This window comes from Rattus norvegicus, chromosome 9 (genome assembly GCF_036323735.1).
Source record: "Rattus norvegicus strain BN/NHsdMcwi chromosome 9, GRCr8, whole genome shotgun sequence".
Taxonomy (NCBI): Eukaryota; Metazoa; Chordata; class Mammalia; order Rodentia; family Muridae; genus Rattus; species Rattus norvegicus.
Window position 1 is genome coordinate 10,473,727 of NC_086027.1, and position 18,659 is coordinate 10,492,385.

General features: G+C 41.2%; 1 protein-coding gene and 1 pseudogene across 2 annotated transcripts in view; both read right to left on the minus strand.

Annotated features, from left to right (window-relative positions):
• The window catches only part of LOC134480476 (uncharacterized), a 21,379-nt gene continuing 2,720 nt past the window's right edge, over nucleotides 1–18,659 (minus strand). The window contains exons 2-6 of one of the 2 annotated variants that reach the window (XM_063267967.1): nucleotides 11,516–11,783; nucleotides 7,256–7,415; nucleotides 5,807–5,938; nucleotides 4,955–5,138; nucleotides 1–791 (exon numbers count right to left, since the gene is read on the minus strand). In XM_063267967.1, the coding sequence (XP_063124037.1) occupies nucleotides 786–791; nucleotides 4,955–5,138; nucleotides 5,807–5,938; nucleotides 7,256–7,415; nucleotides 11,516–11,606 (573 nt within the window). In that variant the 5' untranslated portion in view covers nucleotides 11,607–11,783 and the 3' untranslated portion in view covers nucleotides 1–785. Of the gene's footprint in view, nucleotides 792–4,954; nucleotides 5,139–5,806; nucleotides 5,939–7,255; nucleotides 7,416–8,138; nucleotides 10,958–11,515; nucleotides 11,784–18,659 lie in introns of those variants that run through there. The other variant, XM_063267966.1, reaches the window with a different exon arrangement.
• Nucleotides 11,782–18,659, minus strand: part of LOC134480445 (reticulocalbin-1-like) — an 18,905-nt pseudogene continuing 12,027 nt past the window's right edge.

Below are 18,659 nucleotides of genomic sequence, written 5' to 3' on the forward strand. Positions count from 1 at the left end.
TTTGAGATTACTCCTTTATTGACCAGAATACAACCAATTTACTTGATAGTAACCAGATGCAGGTAGTCAATATATACAGTCTATATCCTTATCAAAATAGAAAAGCAAATGAACAAAACAACAACAACAGATAAATAATAAATCTTCAAATGAATAGAAGGAAAACCAAATAACCAAAACAATTAAAAATTAACCAAACTTTAAATAGAAGAATTGCGCTAAGCATTCTTTTGCTGCTCCTTTTGCAGAATAGACTTATAGCCTGTGGCTTGCCTTGGAGACACAGTAGACAAGCAGTTAGTGATGGTAACAATCTTTTCGAGAGGAGTGGAAGTAGGTCTGTTTTGTTGGAGTGGGGGTATTAAGGAAAAAGCCTACCAATGCTGAGAATAAATGATATTACAGACTTTGTCACAAAGTCTTTCCAATATTGTGAATTGATCTCCACGAAACTCTTCTGGATGACCCATCAGGACAAGTACAAATTTACACGTGCACAGTCTTTCTGGATGACCAGCAGCTCTTGATTGATGTGCATCAGCACTTCTCTGCGTCCCTCAAAAAGTGCACACTTTTTGGAGATGCTGAGGTGAAAGTACGGCCTATTCAATCCAAAGAAGTTAAACTAAAGGAGGAAAATGCAGTCCACAATTGCTATGGACACTACAGATGAGACGCAATAGTGGTGTATTTGCTGTGCACACTTAGTTCTCCTCCTGTAGCACTTCTCTCCAAGGGAGATCTTGTCCTGGACTGTGTTATGTTCGAGTTTCTGCTGGAGAATTTCAGACCTAGCAGAGCAAGGGAATAAAGATTTATTGAGTGGTTGTCAATTCAGCTCTCCCTCTTACATCAGCTCTATTCATTTGGACAATCCAGCATGACCTGTCAGCTGAGGTCAGTCCCTGCATCCCCAAGTGACATAGAGTACCTACGCTTGGATTTATATCTCAGCTTTTAACACTGCTAGAATTTGAACTGTGGACTATGCACTGTGCTGGGATTAAGAGAAAAATGAGCATATTTCCCCACTGGTCCAGGTATATGACATTGAATAATAACATTGTAGCTGGGTCTGAATCTGAGTTCAAGAGTGGTATGAGCAACCTAGAATACCATGTGGATTCCTTCTGGAGAACATGCCCAGAATTGAGGTGAAATTTCTGATTATGTTAGCACTGAAGGAACCCGTCTAGTTTCCATTTGTAACCACTGTATCTGCAAATACACAGAGATGCCATCTCACATCAGATCCATGGGAATTGCATAGATCCTGTAATCACTGAGAATGTGCTCCATGCAAATCTTCCCAGCGTACACACAGACATTAAAGGTGCTTTTGATGTAGAAACAGAATAGCACCCCTGTAAGTCTATGGCTAGTGTAAGGCAATTTGTGAGAGGACAGAAGAGAAAATGTCCTCAGATCTTTCCTGAGAGATCATAGGAAGAAAGGAGTAGAACATAGCAAGAAATACAGAGGATCATATATATTATTTCATGGGCAAAATTCACATGAACTGTACCAGAACAATACTCTGAGTAGCTCCTTAGCTGCCTGAGGCTGAAATCCAGGTGGGGTGGTCATCCACCCAAAAAGGGTATTTATATAGGGAAGGATATTCAAATGGCTTCTTCCAGCCTATGTTCCTACCTGAACATTAATGCTTAATGTAAAGATTCCCCAGGATTCACTGGAGGTATAAAAACAAATGTTGAGTGTAATATGTACATAGTGGCCAGAGCCCATAGACAGCTCAGTCAGTGATGTGCTGTCCTCCCATAAACCGTCATAGACTCAGGGTTCTTTCCCCATTAACAATCTGGCTTAGCAAGTCCCAAAGGTTGTGTAGAGCTGTCTTGTTGCTCAGCAAAGGATCATATGTTGGTGGTGGACTAGACTCTTGTTCTTGTTCACTCTTTCAGACTTTCCCCAAAGTGTGCAACTTCTTCTAATCGGAGCTGTCTTTACCATAGCCTGAGTGACTTCATGCCCAAAGCTAGAATCATAGGAAATCTCCATAACCAGGATCCAAATCAACAAATTTTCTCCCCGTAATGTGATTGTTCCAGAGATAATTTGAATAAGTAAGTAAAAGCTTGCATGGATTATCTCACACTGAATCAGAATCTATGGAAGGGCTCCATCGTATGGTACACTTTCACTCCTTGGCTGATGGACGTCTGGATAGATTCTCCTTCAAGGTTACTCTGGGACCACTACAACACTGATGCTCCCTAGTTGCAATGGCAATACCTACTCCTTGTTGTGGAATCACTGGGTTAACTAAAACTTCTGTTCCACTTTCTGAACATGGCTTCTCATAGGGCTACCTGTTCTTACACTGTCAGACCCATTTGAAGCTCATCATTTCTCCTAACCCACTGAGGCTGAAATTAACTGAGAGACAATGATGTTGATCGACAGCACTTGCAGAATGCTACACAGATAACATAGAGGAGCGCTTTGGATTATCTGTGCACCTAAAGGGATTCCTGAAACTGCCCTGTTCTTGCACCACAGCATAGCTATGCGACTTTTTCTGGATGACGATACAATTCCAAGCAACTCAAATTCTCAATGAATAAAATCCAAGCCAAACTCCCAGGGGAAGTTGTAGTTGCCAAGGTAGCTCGAAAGTAATGGTAGCAGGCAATGAGGAAAGCAACCTTGGAGAAGACACAGTGAGTGACATAACCTTCCAGTGGGCTTTCACAATTCACAAAGAACAGAGAAGCCGCATAAACTCATGGATTTTATACAGAAGCCTTGCACTTACCGCCCTGTACTCCATTCCTTTGATGTGCTCCAAAGGATTTCAATGCAGATCAGTAGTTTTGCCCCTAATCACTTGAAAATCTAACTTTACAGGTGTTTTTGTGTCCTCTTTTTGGGGGTTGCATTTCTAAAGGATTTTATTGTCCTGCTTCTACACCATAAGAAAAAGGGACCTGCAAGCTCTAGGCCTGTACCATTTGTTACCCCTGTGAAAAATGACTCACTTGAACATATTTCCACTCCTCCCCCAGACTTCACAAGATAATTCTGTTCTGAAATTTTTGGAAACAGAATAAATTAGTAATTTAAGTGTCCTTTTGCTGTACAGAGCTAGATGGAGATGCTAAATGACTGGGCAGCTCTATTTCATGTTTCATGGATGTAAAGTGAACGCTTAGAGTACTTTTCTCTCATGAAACTTGGAAATAGAGGGAAACACATGTTCACTACTGCAAACATACACACACACACACACACACACACACATATACCCACACACACCACACACACACACACACACACACACACACAAACACACACACACACACAGACATACACAGATACTCACTTGCACGCACAAATGAAAACTTTGATCTTGTGCAGCACATTTCCTGTTGAGTGAGGAATTACTGGGAACAATGCTGTGTACAAGTCTCTTAGACTCAAGCAGGCTGTGTGGCCCTGGCCTGTACTCATTTCCACTTCAGGAAACCTTTCTATGCAGATACTTGCTGGTCCGACAAGTAAGTTACATGTTCTGCACAGATAGCCTAAACAACACAACATCAAATCCCCAAGAGAGAGATTTCTAGGAAAAGACTCCATCAAGCGCTATGCTGACTCATCATAGGCCCCTCACTAAAACTACCCTGTTTCCTTCATAGAAGACTTTGGAAGCATCAGAGAAGACAGTAACTAATGGTCAGTTCCCAGGAACTTTTCATCACATTAGAGTTCATGTGATATTAAAACAACCTCAATGTCAGTCAGAAAAAGGCTAAATAAATAACATACAGTGAATTTTCTGGAATGCAGCACTGTGTACAATATTGAGAGGGAATCTATCCTGTGAGAATGCAGTGCCCATGATATAGTCAGCAAAGAAATGTCAGCAGAGGGATGCACTCTAGGATTCCATGCAAGATCATGGTGAAGCCAATAAGGCAATCCAGAATCTTCCCGGGGGATAACTCTGTTCAGGTAAAGTGAAGAAATCTAATCCTTATTTTTAAAATAGCTGAATGGTTTAAGAATGTGTTGAGACAAATAAGAGAGGGGGCTCCACTTGGAACTGGACGAATGATGCAAAGACTGCTGGCCAGCACAAAAAAAGGAAGCTTCATGTTTGTTGAGAGACCTAGGCTTAAAGGACTAAGTTAGATAATGACTGGACAAAACTGCATGTCATGAACTGGCCTCCCCGCATGCTCCCTAAGATGCAGGTCAGCACAGCAATGCACCTTTCTTGAGAATTGGGGGTATATACTGATAACTTTGTTCTTGAAGTCTCAAATCTCTCATGGCAACCCTCAGCCTTTGAGAAACCTTTTCCACATCCTTGCTCTTCTAACCAGCTTCAGACTGTAAGGCCCAGTTATGAACTCTGCAGAAGCACTCAAATAAGACAGGACTGACATGCTGATACACAGGCTCTGTAGTTACCCAAGATCTATGAAGCATGAAGTCACCATCTTCATATACAGGGACATGAGGGGAGGAAGAACAAAAGCCACCACAAATGAAAATGAGAACCATTTCTTTGGCATTTCCACCAGGCTCTCCTCCTTGAAAACTACTTACTTCCTGAGTCTCACACGAACCCTGTAAAAAAAATGAGCTCCAGGCTTTTGCTTCATCCCTCAGAGCCCTGTTCTAGTCTAAAGAGGGGCTCCCACATAGCACCCTCCATACATAATGGCATGTAGTGCTGTGCTGTGTGATCAACCTATCTCTCTTAATGAAGTGCAGATTCTCAAAGAGCAGGAGCATTTGCTTTCCAAACATGCAGTTTCTTGAAAAGGGGCTATCTCAACAGAGGGCCTTGTAAACCATCACATGAATGAACACTTGGATGAGACCTAGGTCAGGACATGGATCCATCAATAGACAGTTACATTGGTTTGTCTATGTTTATGTTAAGACATGAGGACAACCTGACCATGAGGCCTAACCCTACCTGCTGTTGCTTGGCACTTGGGTCACAGATGTTCATTCCAGCCTCTTCACAGAGCCTCTTTGCCTCCACAGAGGATGCTGGCAGTTCAGTCTGCTCCACCAGCAGTTCTCTCTTCTCATTCAGCAAAATCTGTATATTGTTCTTCAATTGAGCTTGTTCACGTAGGAGCTGGGAGTGCCTGATGCTGAACCACAAACAAAAAATGGTAAATCGCAGGCACCTTCTATTTGCCTGTCACTCCTGCAAGTCCAATCATCCGTTCAAGGGTCCTCATCCTCAGAAATCCCCAGAATAGAGCCACACTATACAAGTTAGCACCAATTAGAGGAGGTCAAATCCAGAGGGCACATTCCACAAGAATCAAAGTACTTCTGAAAATCCTGACATTAAGACGGTTTATATAAATCAAGGAAGAAGAGATGGTCCATAAGGGAGCTCGTATGTCCATGGTATGGTGAAACCATCTTCACGTTGTGGGGAAAGCCCCTCTGAGGGCTAGTTGAAGACCCAATAGCTATACAATCTTGCCATGTGTTTCTCATGGATCACAGATCTTTAAATCTCCTGTCAGAGTCCTAGAGATTCAGAGTTGATTGATATTCCCATCATGGTGCAAACCATTTCTATCTAGAGGATCTTTAACGGGGAAAATAACAATTGGAGGGTCTTCTACACCCTTCACATGTACAACAACTGAGTCCAAGAGCTACAAATCTAAGACCCTTGCCAGGAGGCAGCCTTCTTGTTAAGAGTCAGACACTACAGAACCAGAGCCCTGACCTTTGTTAAAGTCATACAGGACAGAAGCATTCCCTGCCTAGTGCTGGATTCTCATCTCTGTCAGCGACTCACCGGTAGGAACTGTTCACTTGTATGAGCTCCTTGTACCTCTCCATGGCATCACTTATTGAGTTGGTCATCATTTGCATAGCCATCATTCTCATCTCATGTTCAGATTGAAGGACTGGCAATTCGACATGCAGCCTGGGTTAGGCCAAAGGAACAAATGATGTTTTGAACTCACGATTTCAGAATTAGGTGAAATGTAAATAAAAATATATAATAAAAAATTTCAAATTCAAGGAATGGTGGAAGGGAAGAAAATGGCAAAGTCAAAAACCAGACCAAAACCCAACAGTGAGACTCAATCCACAGAAAATATTTCTATGTAAATAAGCAAACATTTGTTTTGAAATAGGGACTCCTTGGAATCCTGAGAGATATGGTTCTGCAAAGACTCACTATATAGGAGGGGGCAGAGCCTGAGAGCTGCCTGTTTGGGAATAACAACTGTCAAGACCACAGTGACCATTTCTAGGTCACAATAAACAATCCCTGGATAGTTAAAAAAATAAAAAACTAAAGATCAAAGCAGGTGAAACAAATTAGGTAAAATCAGACTGTTCTATTACTTAAACTCAGTATGTACCACATACTTGCTCCTTCAAAGTATTTGTACTGGTTAAGTTTATTATCCTGGGCACAGGACAAGAGAGTCACGGTACCAGTTGGAGGGACCTGACCTTCAAGAGCTGGCAAGGTTAGCATGATGGAATTGACTAGTTCAGGAAGAAGATTCCTCCAGTCCGTGCCACAGCTTTGGGCCCAAGAGAAAGCTGTTATGACATTTCTCTTGTTTTGAAAGCAGGTATACTCAATCCTTGGTTTCTATCGTTACATGAATTCCCAGAGGGCATAACTAAGTTTGACCAGGAAGAGGATTTATAGCACCTCCTCCCCTCGGGAGAGTCCTGTGTGCCACCAACGTATACAGAAGGAGCAAAGTGCTCTTTTGATCAGTGTGGGCCTCCACGTACTCATCACTATCATGACCTGCAAAGTGTTGATCAAACAAATCCTCAGACCCCATCAAAGGTCCCAGACGTCCTGATCCTGAGTAAACACCACATATACTTCCACATACATACATACCAACCCATATCCAAACACATTTAGAATGCCAACTACATTCATGGAGGTGCCATAGAATCAGTGTATAATGAACAAATTCAGAGGAAAGAGTGATGACGTGCAGGCATTTCATTCACAGACACTTGCAGCAAGTGTGACCAGGTCCTTCAGGCTGTTGACAGAACCAATGCTAATCCAAGAGGATCGGGGTCAAGTACAAAAGAGGTTGACCCTAAACACACAGCACCTAGCTTATCTCACAAGCAAATGCCTGCCAAAGCTCCTTAAAATCCAGGATGAGAGGTGAAACTTTCTCGTGCTATGAGTAAATCTTGAGGTAGCAGAGAGAGAGCACAAGACAGTGAACAGGTTACTGGGCATAATGACTACCTGTGGTCCCACTCATCATAGATATAAAGATCCAGGATTTGATAAAGTTCATCCCTCTCGAATTGACACTTCTGGATTTCAAATTTGAGTTCCTCCAGTTCCTTTAGACACTCCTCTTGCTTACTGATGACATTTTGGGATGATGCCTTCCTACCAAAACCTGTAGACAGATAAACCCAACTTAATTTGCATATTTGAACCAATGGACAGAATAGATCATTCTGAATCCGAAAAGGAGGTTGAGGAAGGGGAAATGGTAGGGACTGGGTGAATCCCTGAAAGAACAGAAAAGCTTTCTTAAATGTTGATTCTTAAGCTATGTCCCTCTTCCCAACCTCTAATGCCATACACGTGCCACACTCACTATTACACAATCACCGGCACTGAAAGTTATAATCTGACTGAGACATAAACATCTGCAACATTGTTATATCAGATGTGGTGCAGATAATCCTGGAGTTCATAATGATTTCATAATGCTTAGCACCATCAAGCTCTAACCAAGTGTGGTCCAGCCCAAAATGTCTGAGAACTCAATTCATGACTAGGGGTGCATCCTTCCTTCTTCTCGCCATCAGAGACTTATGTAACCTACAGTAATCTAGAGGATGAAGTGCTTCAACTCCCAAACATGGATGGTCACATTGTTAATCTCACAGTGCCTCCTCCTGCCAATCATTGACACTCACAGTTAAAAAGCTTCAAGAAAAGACACTGAAGTCTTACCACTTTATGGCTTTCTCTCAAATTAAAGATCAGGAACTCCTGCCTCTTGGTTTGCCTTTGAAAAATCCCAAGGCTCCTGCTTGTAAGGCCTAGTCTTAGAAGGCACATCTCAAACCTACCTCCTTGAGGATGTTCCCCAACTCAGCCCACGACTCACCAAGCCTTCCCCAGAATAGTTTCCTCCTTCCTGTTTCACTAGAGAGGGGTTGAGCTTCCCTCTGACCTGGTGCGGTCTCTCCTTGATCAACACTTTCCTTCCGAAATAGCCTGAGCAGCTGGCGAAACATGCCTGCTTGTGAACCCAAAGGGAACTGAAGTAATATCCCAAAGGCAGTTGGTGTCACCACAACACTGGTGACATCACAGAAGATTCTAGGGATCTCTTAGATACAATAGAGTGTTCAGTGGACGTCTTACTGGTGATGTCACTGGAAAATTCTATGGCCTACCTACTAACCAGCTCTCCCCACACTGATGAATATCTGTGGGGACCCTTTCCTCCAGTCTCTCATGTGTCACTGGGAATACCATTTGGCAACCTCTATTTCAAAGCTAGATATGTCTCTCTGCTTCATTAGAAGTCAACAATGCTTTTGCTGGGGAGGGTTGCTTACAACCCTGAATTGGAGAACAGATTTTCTTTAGCACCCAAAACTCTAGGGACCAAGGAGGAGGGAGATTTTTCTTAAAAGTAAAATCTACTTCTCGAGACAATGCATGTGACACACATTTCGATTCCTGAGCTTTTCCCTTTTTCTGGAGGCCAATATATTTCTTCTATACCTCTGAGTGTATAAAACCTGGAAATATTTGCTTACTGTGCAGTCCTTGAAAGCCGACATTGTTTCCATTTACATATCCATGTATTTCACAAAATCAATGGTCTATAATCCTATTTTTTTGCAATAAAAACTCCTTTTACTTGGGAACATAGTGATCAACTACAGGGCATATATAAAATAATAAATTTCTGTCCGTTTTATATATTATGTAGGACATCCTCCCTTTCTCAAATATAACAAGACAATTAAATTGGACATCAGTGAGCAAATGTCCACTTGGACCTTGTGTTACTACATTGTAACTATATAGCCATCACTTCTCCAATATCATTCTTCGTGAATAGACAAGTCTAGGTATGAGAATATTGGGGACTGCACCATGATCTTTTACTTGTAGCAAACATAAGAATCAGGAGGATGGGAAGGGAGTGGAATGGCCTGAGTTCAGGTTGAACCTAAATTTTAATGGGTCCATACGTTCAGGAGGGAGTCTATTTGGCATTGTGATATATAGATTCTGTCTTCTTATCATAGGTGTTATAATAATTCAACATGAATGTGTGCTATAATGCCACCCCACCTCAGAGATGTAAGAGTGAAAATCATGTCTGACCTTTCTGGGAAGAACTCTGCCTTTTACTACCATCTGGAGTTATACAACATCACTATACAAAGCTCAGAAGAGAGGGGTGCAGATGTGCGGGCCTTAGAAGTTGAGGATCTTTTCTACTGATCAAGCCACTTGTTTTTCCTATGTAATTTTTCCCTTGCTCTTTTACTAATGGTGGCTGACTTCTTTCCTGGCCTGAGGTAAACTGGAGTCCAATCTTTTGGATTACCGAATCTTCTATTTTTGAGATGACAGTCCCACCAAGGGTCCTACTGCATACAGAAGGTATGAATAATTCTCAGGGGCTGGAGTAAGTTAAAAACGTCTGTGACAACAAAGAACTGATTAAGAAAACAAGAGCCCAGCTGCTCATCAAGATCACAGTTGTATGATAGTAAGAAAATGTAAATAGGGCATTGGGTGAAAAGATAAATTAATTAGGAGGTCATAGGCCTAGAAGGGGTAGCCTTTGCTCTCAGTGGAGCTGCCATTCTTTCTGCCATTCCTCGCCCTCTGCCACAGGACCAGAGACTTCCCCATACAACTGGCTGGCCTTGCCAAAGACCTGGCAGGGCTTCTCCCTGTAGAATAGGACAGTAGAGTCCTTGAGGACTCACCAAGAGGTCTCCTCCACACAGGTTCCTTGTTGTCAAAGGGAAATGTTCCTGCAGAATCCTGCCATGGCAGCAGGAATTTCAACCTGGCTGCTCTTGGTCCAGCTCACTGGGTGCAGGCCTGAGGCCCAGGGGTATCTGGGGAAAGAAGCAGCACGCACTACCTCACAGCTCTCTCTTTGTTGGATGCAACTGCTAGGACTGTGATAGGATTTTTGTTTCTTGTGTGTTTATTAGAAATACCTACAAAGCTGATTAAAGTTGTAACATGCCTTCATACCCAGAGTGCAGAATGTTTTTACATCGTTGTTGTTCCGGTTTTATGTTTGGATTTTGTTCTTTAATCCCCTCAGGAAATTTCCCTGTGCTTAGAATGTTAAGCACATGCTCAGGAGGGATCGATTATTCAAGTTAGGCAAAGCTTTTGTTCTCACCATCACTCCACAGATGATGCCATTACTTACTTTCAAATAAGAAAACAGTTATAGAGAAGTAAATTAACCTGTAAGCTATCACTGAAGAAACACATCATGATTGTGGAATGGCACCCCAGTATTTTGTATTTCCTAAGTTATTTTTATTTTAAACATTTTTATTGGATTTTTTTGGGGTACATTTCATTTTTTTTAAATCCTTAAAGGTATCTTTTATTCCTCTCGTCCCATTTACAAGGTGGAATTTCACCTCTGATTGTTAGTCCAGATAGTTTGGTCAATGGCTTAGATATCACCCTGGCCTAGTTTCCTTGCCATAAGCTGAGTTAGAAGCAGGCTCAAAGGTTCAGGACTCAACAAATAATGAATTCCACTACATCTGGATCCCTAGACTCACACCCAGGAAGGGACTGGATTTCCATTCACTATTTTAAAAAAAAGATGCAGTTCATTAACATGTAAAAAATTTCTCAAGTATATTAAAGTGTTTACATTGTCATACAGTTTTTTAATACCTGGCATTCATCTTTTTCCAAATCCTAAAATTTCTTTCTTATTCACATTTTCTTTTTTTGATTATTTCTTAGTGTTATTATCATTTTTTAAAATTTTAGTTTTTTTAATAGATATATACTTTTTATTCAAACCTTATTCCCTTTCCCAGCTTTTGGTCCATAAGCCCCCTGCCGTGCCCTCTCCCATATGTATGGTCCCCCAATCCACGCCACTTAGAAACCCCTTCCTGGATATTCCACTGCACTGAGGGTCCAACCTTGTTAAGAACAAGGGCTTCCCCTTCCACAGGTGCCCCAACAAGGCTAGTCTCTCCTACATATGCAGTTGGACCCCTGGGTCAGTCCATGTATAGTCTTTTGCTAGTGGTTTATTTGGTTGGCATTGCTGTTCATATGGGGTTGCAAGCCCTTCAGCTCTTGGAATCCTTCCTCTAATTCCCATAAAGGGCGTCCTGTTCTCAGTTCAGTAGTTTACTGCTAGCTCTGACCTCTTTATTTGACATGCCCTGGATGTGTCTCTTAGGGGAGATGTATATCCGGTCCCTTTCAGTAAGCACTTTTTAGCTTCATCAATCTTACCTAGTTTTGGTGGTTGTATATATATGGGCCACATGTGTGGCAGACTCTGAATGGCTGTTCCTTCAGTCTCTGCTTTAGATTTGGCCTCCATATCCCTTCCTATGGATATTTTTGTTCCCCATTTTAAGAACGAATGGGAGCATCTGCACTTTGGTCATCCTTCTTCTTGAGTTTCCTGAGATCTGTAGATTGCATTTGGGTAATTCGAGGTTTTGGTCAATATCCACTTATCAATGAGTGCATATTGTCAATGAGGGGTGCTGAGTATCTGGAAGAGAATGAGGGAGAAGAGATGTGAAGAAGGACGCCAAGACAAGAGTCTGATCAAGGCGACAATTTTATTTTTCCCCAAGGCTGAATTTGTACCATAAAAAGGGTAACAGAGAGAGGAGAGAAATAAGAAACATTTACCCACGCCAAGGACACAATATTCATGTGGTCAGGGAATTGGCTGATGTTGACAGGTTGTCAGAAAGGTCACAGGTTTGTCATATCTATTAGTCAGCAGGATGTTGGTTTTTCAGAAAGGTTACAGGTCATGACATTGGGTATCTTAACGTCACACGTTATCATATGATTATTCATCTTGACCACCATATTTGTATTAGTCTTCTGCAGCTGGCTGGGGATTTTCCATGAACCCCATCATACTTACTTCTAACCATAATAATAACATCAATAATGGAGGGCTTCAAGGCCATCGCTCCCAACAGCATACCAAGTGTGTTTTTCTGTGATTGGATTACCTCACTGTGGATGATATTTTCTAGTTCTTTCCATTTTCCTATGAATTGAACGTAGCATTGTTTTTGATAGCTGAGTGGTACTCCATTGTGTAGATGTACCACATTTTTCGAATCCATTCCTCTGTTGAAGGGCATCTGGGTTCATTCCAGCTTCTGGCTATTATGAATAAGGCTGCTATGAACTTAGTGCAGCATGTGTGTTGTTGTATGAGGGAGTATCTTTTGGGTATATGCCCAGGACAGGTATAGCTGTGTGCTCAAGTAGTGCAATGTCCAATTTTCTGAGGAACCTTCAGACTGATTTCCAGAGTGCTTGTACCAGTTTGCCATCCCAGCAACAATGGAGGAGTGTTCCTCTTTCTCCACATCCTCACCAGCATTTGTTGTCACCTGAGTTTTTGATCTTAGACATCCTGACTGGTGTGAGGTGGATTCTTAGGGTTGTTTTGATTTGCATTTCCCTGATGACTAAGGATGTTGAGCATTTCTTTAGGTGCTTTTCAGCTGTTCGATATTCCTCAGCTGAGAATGTTTTCTTTACCTCTGAACCCCATTTATTAACAGGGATGTTTGGCTTTCTGTACTCAAACTTCTTGTGTTTTGTGTACACTTTGGATATTACCATCCATCAGATGCAGGATTGGTAAGGATTCTTTCCCAATCTGTTGGTTGCCTTTTTGTCCTAATGACACTCTCCTTTGCCTTACAGAAGCTTTTCAGTTTTATGCGGTCCCCCCATTTGTCGATTTTTGATCTTAAAGCATAAGCCATTGGTATTTTGTTCAAGAAATTTTCCTTAGTGCTCATGTCTTCGAGACTCTTTCCTACTTTTTTTTTCTATTAATTTTAGTGTATCTGGTTTGATGTGGAGGCCCTTGATCCCCTTGGACTTAAGCTTTGTCCAGGGCAATAAGAATGGGTCAACTTGCATTCTTCTACATGCTGACCTCCAGTTGATCCAGCACCATTTGTTAAAAATGCTATGTTTCTACCATTGGATGTTTTAACTCCTTTGTCAAAGATCAAATGACCATAGGTGTGTGGGTTCATTTCTGTGTCTTCAATTATGTTCCACTGATCTGCCTGTCTGTATGCCAATACCATACAAACTATTGCTCTGTAATACTGCTTGAGGTCAGAGATGGTGATTCCCCCAGAAGTTCTTTTATTGTTGAGTATAGTTTTTGCTATCCTGGGTTTTATGGTATACCGAATGACGGCAAATTGCACTTTCTACCTTTATAAAGAATTGAGTAGGAATATTGATGGTGATGTCATTGAATCTGTAGATTGCTTTTGGCAAAAAGGCCATTTTTTTGTACCATATTCATCCTGCCAATCTATGAGCATGAGAGATCTTTCCATCTTCTGAGATCTTCTTCAGTTTCTTCAGAGATTTGAAGTTCTTGTCGTACAGATTTTTAATGGCTTGGTTCAAGTAACAGAAAGTTATATTATAGTATTTGGGAGTATTGTGAAGGATGTCATTTCCTTAATTTCTTTCTCAGCCTTTTTACCCTTTGAGTAGAGGAAGGCTACTGAATTGTTTGAGTTAGTTTTATGCTTGGACAGTTTGCTGAAGTTGTTGATCAGGTTAAGTAGTTCTCTGGTGGAATTTTGGTGTTGCTTAAGTATACTATCATATCATCTTCAAATATTAGTGTTTTGACTTCATCCCTTCTAATTTTTATCCCTTTGACCTACTTTCATTGTTTGATTGCTATGGCTAGGACTTTAAGTACCATATTGAAAAAGTAGGGAAAGAGTGGGCAGCCTTGTCTAGTCTCTGATTTTAGTTGGATTCCTTCAATTTTCTCAGTTTAGTTTGATATTAGCTCCTGGTTGGATATATTTTGCATTTTCCTATATTTAGATATGGGCCTTGAATTCCTGATCATAACAGGACTTTATTAGTGAAAGGGTATTGAATTTTGTCAAATGATTTCTCAGCATCTAATGAAATGATCATGTGGTTTTGACTTTGTTTATATGATGAATTTCGTTGATGGACTTCCGTATATTAAACCATCCCTGCATCCTTGCCATGAGGCCTACTTGATCATGATGGATGATTGTTTGGATGTGTTCTTGGACTCAGTTTGCAAGAATTTTATTGAGCATTTTTGCATCAATATTCATAAAGCAAATAGGTCGGAATTACTCTATCTTTGTTGTATCTTTGTGTGGTTTAGGTATAAGAGTAATTGTGGATTCGTAGAAGGAATTTGGTAGTGCTCTGTCTGTTTCTATTTTGCGGAATAGTTTGGGCAGTATTGGTATGAAGTCTTCTATGAAGGTCTGATAGAATTCTGCAATAAATCCATCTGGTTCTGGGCTCTTTTTGGATGGGAGATGTTTAATAACAGTTTCTATTTCTTTATGAGTTATGGGGTTGTTTAGATGGTTTATTTGTTCCTGATTTAACTGTGGTACCTGGTATCTGTATAGAAAATTGTCCATTTCCTTCACATTTTACAGTTTTGTTGAATATGTTTTTGTAGTAGGATCTGATGATCTTCTTAATTTCTTCAGATTTTATTGTTATGTCTCCCTTTTATTTCTGATTTTATTAATTTGGATACACTCTCTGTGACCTCTGGTTAGTATGGCTAAGTGTTTATTTAGCTTGTTGATTTTCTCAAAGAACCAACTCCAGGGTTACTGATTCTTTTGATACTTGGTTTTGTATCTTCTTGTTTGATTTCAGCCCTGAGTTTGATTATTTCCTGCCTTCTACTCCTCTAGGGTTTATTTAATTTTTTTCTAGAGCTTTGAGGTGTGCTGTCAAGCTGCTGACATATGCTCTCTCTTGTTTCTTTTTGCAGGCACTCAGAGCTATGAGTTTTCCTCTTAGCGCTGCTTTTATTGTGTCCTATAAGTTTGGGTATGTTGTATCTTCATTTTCATTAAATTTGAAGAAATCTTTAATTTCTTTCTTATGTCTCCAAAGACCAAGTTTTCATTGACTTCAACTTCCATGTATATGTGGGCTTTCTGTCTTATTTGTTGTTATTGATCAGCAGCCTTAGTCCGTGGTTTTTTTAAAGGATGCATGGGATTATTTCTATCTTCCTATACTTGTTGAGGCTTGTTTTGTAACCGATTATATGGTCAATTTTGGAGAAGGTACCATGAGATGCTGAGAAGAAGGTATATCCTTTTGTTTTAGGGTGTAATGATCTATAAATATATGTTAAATCCATTTGGTTCATAACTTCTGTTAGTCTTTCTATGTCTATGCTTAATTTCTGTTTCCCTGATCTGTCCATTGATGAAAGTGGGGTGTTTAAATCTCCTACTATTATTGTTTGGTGCAATGTATGATTTTTTTGAGCTTTAGAAAGATTTCTCATTGTTTAGGGACACAACTGCTATATACTTGACAAATATAGCAATAACCCAGAACATCCGCAGGAAGCCTGTGACCATTGGCCACATGAATATGAGTGTCTTTCAAAATTCATCACGATTTTGGTAAGATCTTTCGCGTAATTGGTGGCTTGGCTTCCCACAAACATGGTCCAGTTGTCTAGAATCTCCTCCTTGGTTAGCACTCATCCTTGTTTTTGTCTTACTCATACACAAGATGCCAGGCCTCAGCCTTCACATGGTCATAGTCCTGAGGGAGGATCCAATGGTGAATCTCATCCTAATCCAGTTTCCCATCCTTGTTCAGATCTGGGAAATCACTGAACTGCTCCCCAGACAAAACCCAGTCTGTCTCAGGGCAATTGTCCTCGTGAGGAAAAGATGTCCACAATGTACTCATCCTGGTCCACAAACCCATCCCCGTTCTTGTCGATATCCTTCAGTGTTTCCAGAACTACAATCTCCTTCATATGTTCTAAATGCTCTTAGTGTAGGAAAGCAATGAACCCGTCCTGAGTAGCTGTCAGGTCACCGTCAAGGCCTTAAACCTCCTCTCATCTCGTGGAGGCATCTTTTTAAAGTTGTGATGATCAGAGCTATCTTGGAATTCAGCAAGGTTTCCCAGGTAGTAGCCATAGGTGGCCTGCCTGTATTCTTCCCAGGAGATCTTTTCGTTTATGTCCCTGTCATAATCCTTCCAGAGTTTAGCCACATTATGGTAGATGTATCTTTTCTGTACATGTTTGATCCAAACTTTCAGGTCCTCAGTAGTAACAGGGCTGCCTCCATCACTGTCAATTGGATCAACAATTTTCCCCAGCCTCTCCTGCTCTCGTCCAGGCTTAGCTATCAAAGGTCTTGGAGTCCTCCTTGCCCAGGAAGACCTCATGATCGTACAGGAAGCTGTGCTTGTCCTTTGGTGGCCATTCGCCCAGCTCTGAATCGGGACAAACCATGTGCTCCTTGCTCATCATGCTTTTGGCCCTGAACGCCAGGACCAGTGCCAGCAGCAGCCCATGGAGAGTCCCAGGCTGACACCATGCACCACAGTCGCGATCAAAGGGAGGCAGCAGGGAAGTAGGGGCTCAGAGCACCTTAGCAGCTGTCCATCCCCAGAGAGGGCTTTTGTTACATTTCAAATGTTAACCGTTTTCCTGTTTTCCCATCTACAAAACCCCTTATAAAACCACCTCGTCCTTCTACTATGAGGGTGTTACCACACCCACCCCACTACCCAGGCCTACCTGCCTCCCTGTTCTGGTTTCCCCTACACTGGGGCATCAAGCCTTGACAAGACCAAGGGCTTCTCCTCCCATTTGTGCCCAAGAAGGCCATCCTCTTCTACATATGCAACTGTAGCCATGGGTTTTTCCATGTGTACTCTTTGGATGGTGGTTTCAGCCCTGGGAGCTATGGGTGTTTCTTACTGTTTTTCTTATGGGGCTGTAAACCCCTTCAGCTCCCTCAATCCTTTCTCTTACTCCCCCATTGGGGACCCTGATCTCAGCTAAATGGTTGGCTGCAAGTATCTGCCTCTGTATTTGTCATGCTCTTTACCCTACTCTTTTGAGCAAATCACCACAGAGCAACGAAGATGTATTGTCTTGGCATGATGATGTACAGACAAATAGATGATGTCTTAATTCCTATAATTCCTATAATTCTATAAGTATTCCTAAAATGAGATTAGTAATTTTAAGCTCCTTTATAATGAGAATGCTATTAAGTTTTCTCTGGTAATCAAAATTGCATTGAGAACTCTTCTTCTTAAAGTGTCATGAGTGAATTGCTTCTGCAATACCAAGCAGGCATCTACAAATTAGAGCCCATCCTAAGAGGGTATAAACCAATTAACCAAAGTTCATAAAAAGAGAACTAATGATTTACTATAGGTGCAAGGACTGAACATAAATAATTGACTGGATTTGCCTGTAGGTAATTTCACTTATTCTTTTCTCATAAAAATTACAGCTTTTAACTCTCCATGAATGTGCAGAGCTAGTGACAGATGGTGACTGTTTATCCTGATGATTACTCTTCATGGATATGCATGTAAACATTCTCTGTCTTAAACTGATTATCCAACTTATGATTTGAATTCCTGTGCAAACTTGTGGTGAACTTTTCACCATGTGATGTTGTGTTCAGAAAGATATACAAATGCTGAGGAGAAAGAGAGAGAAAGCTTTTTAGACAGAACTGAACTGAAGAGAACAGAACTCAAGAAGAACTTAGAAGTAAAGGCATAGAGTTGAGAGTAAGGCATTGAGAGTAAGGAAATTATTGTGTCATAAGAGCAAGAGGAAAGGAGATAAGAAGAAGAGAGCAAGGAGAACCTTTAAAGCCAAACTTTATGGAGGCAAACTTTTGTAGAAATTTTAGGAAAACGGAAGAACTTAGAAATAAAGGTTAAAATCACTGCTCTTCAGCCTTCAGCGAGGCTCACTGAGTAGCCTGTGCTCTTCAGTCAGGCTCACTGGCTAGCCTGTGCTCTTCAGCCTGGCTCACTGGCTAGCCTCTGCTCTACAGTCAGGCTCACTGTCTAGCCTCTGCTCTTCAGTCAGGCTCACTGGCTAGCCTCTGCTCTTCAGTCAGGCTCACTGGCTAGCCTCTGCTCTTCGGCTGGGCTCACTGGCCTATGGGGCCCTAGCACATCGCTTAACCATCTGCTCATGACTGCCTGACCACACTGACCACCTGACCGCCCTGACTTCTTAAAGTCGTCTTCTAAAAGAGCACAAGAAACCAAAGAGAAACACCACAGTAAACTATTCCAATGGGCTTTGCTTAACCTTAAGTACTTTCATTATTTCTTTAAAAGAATGAAATATAATTTCGGCTATTCATATAGCCAAGAGAGCTGTGCAGTAGTCATCGCTTTATGGAATTTGGTGCTAAATCAAAAGATTCCTTAATTCTATTACGATGTTATCTGTATGCTGTACGATGTACGTTTAGAAAACACAACACTAAATTCCTAAAATATAGATGTTTTAAGACATCAGCTCATGGAGAAACATAGCTGCTTA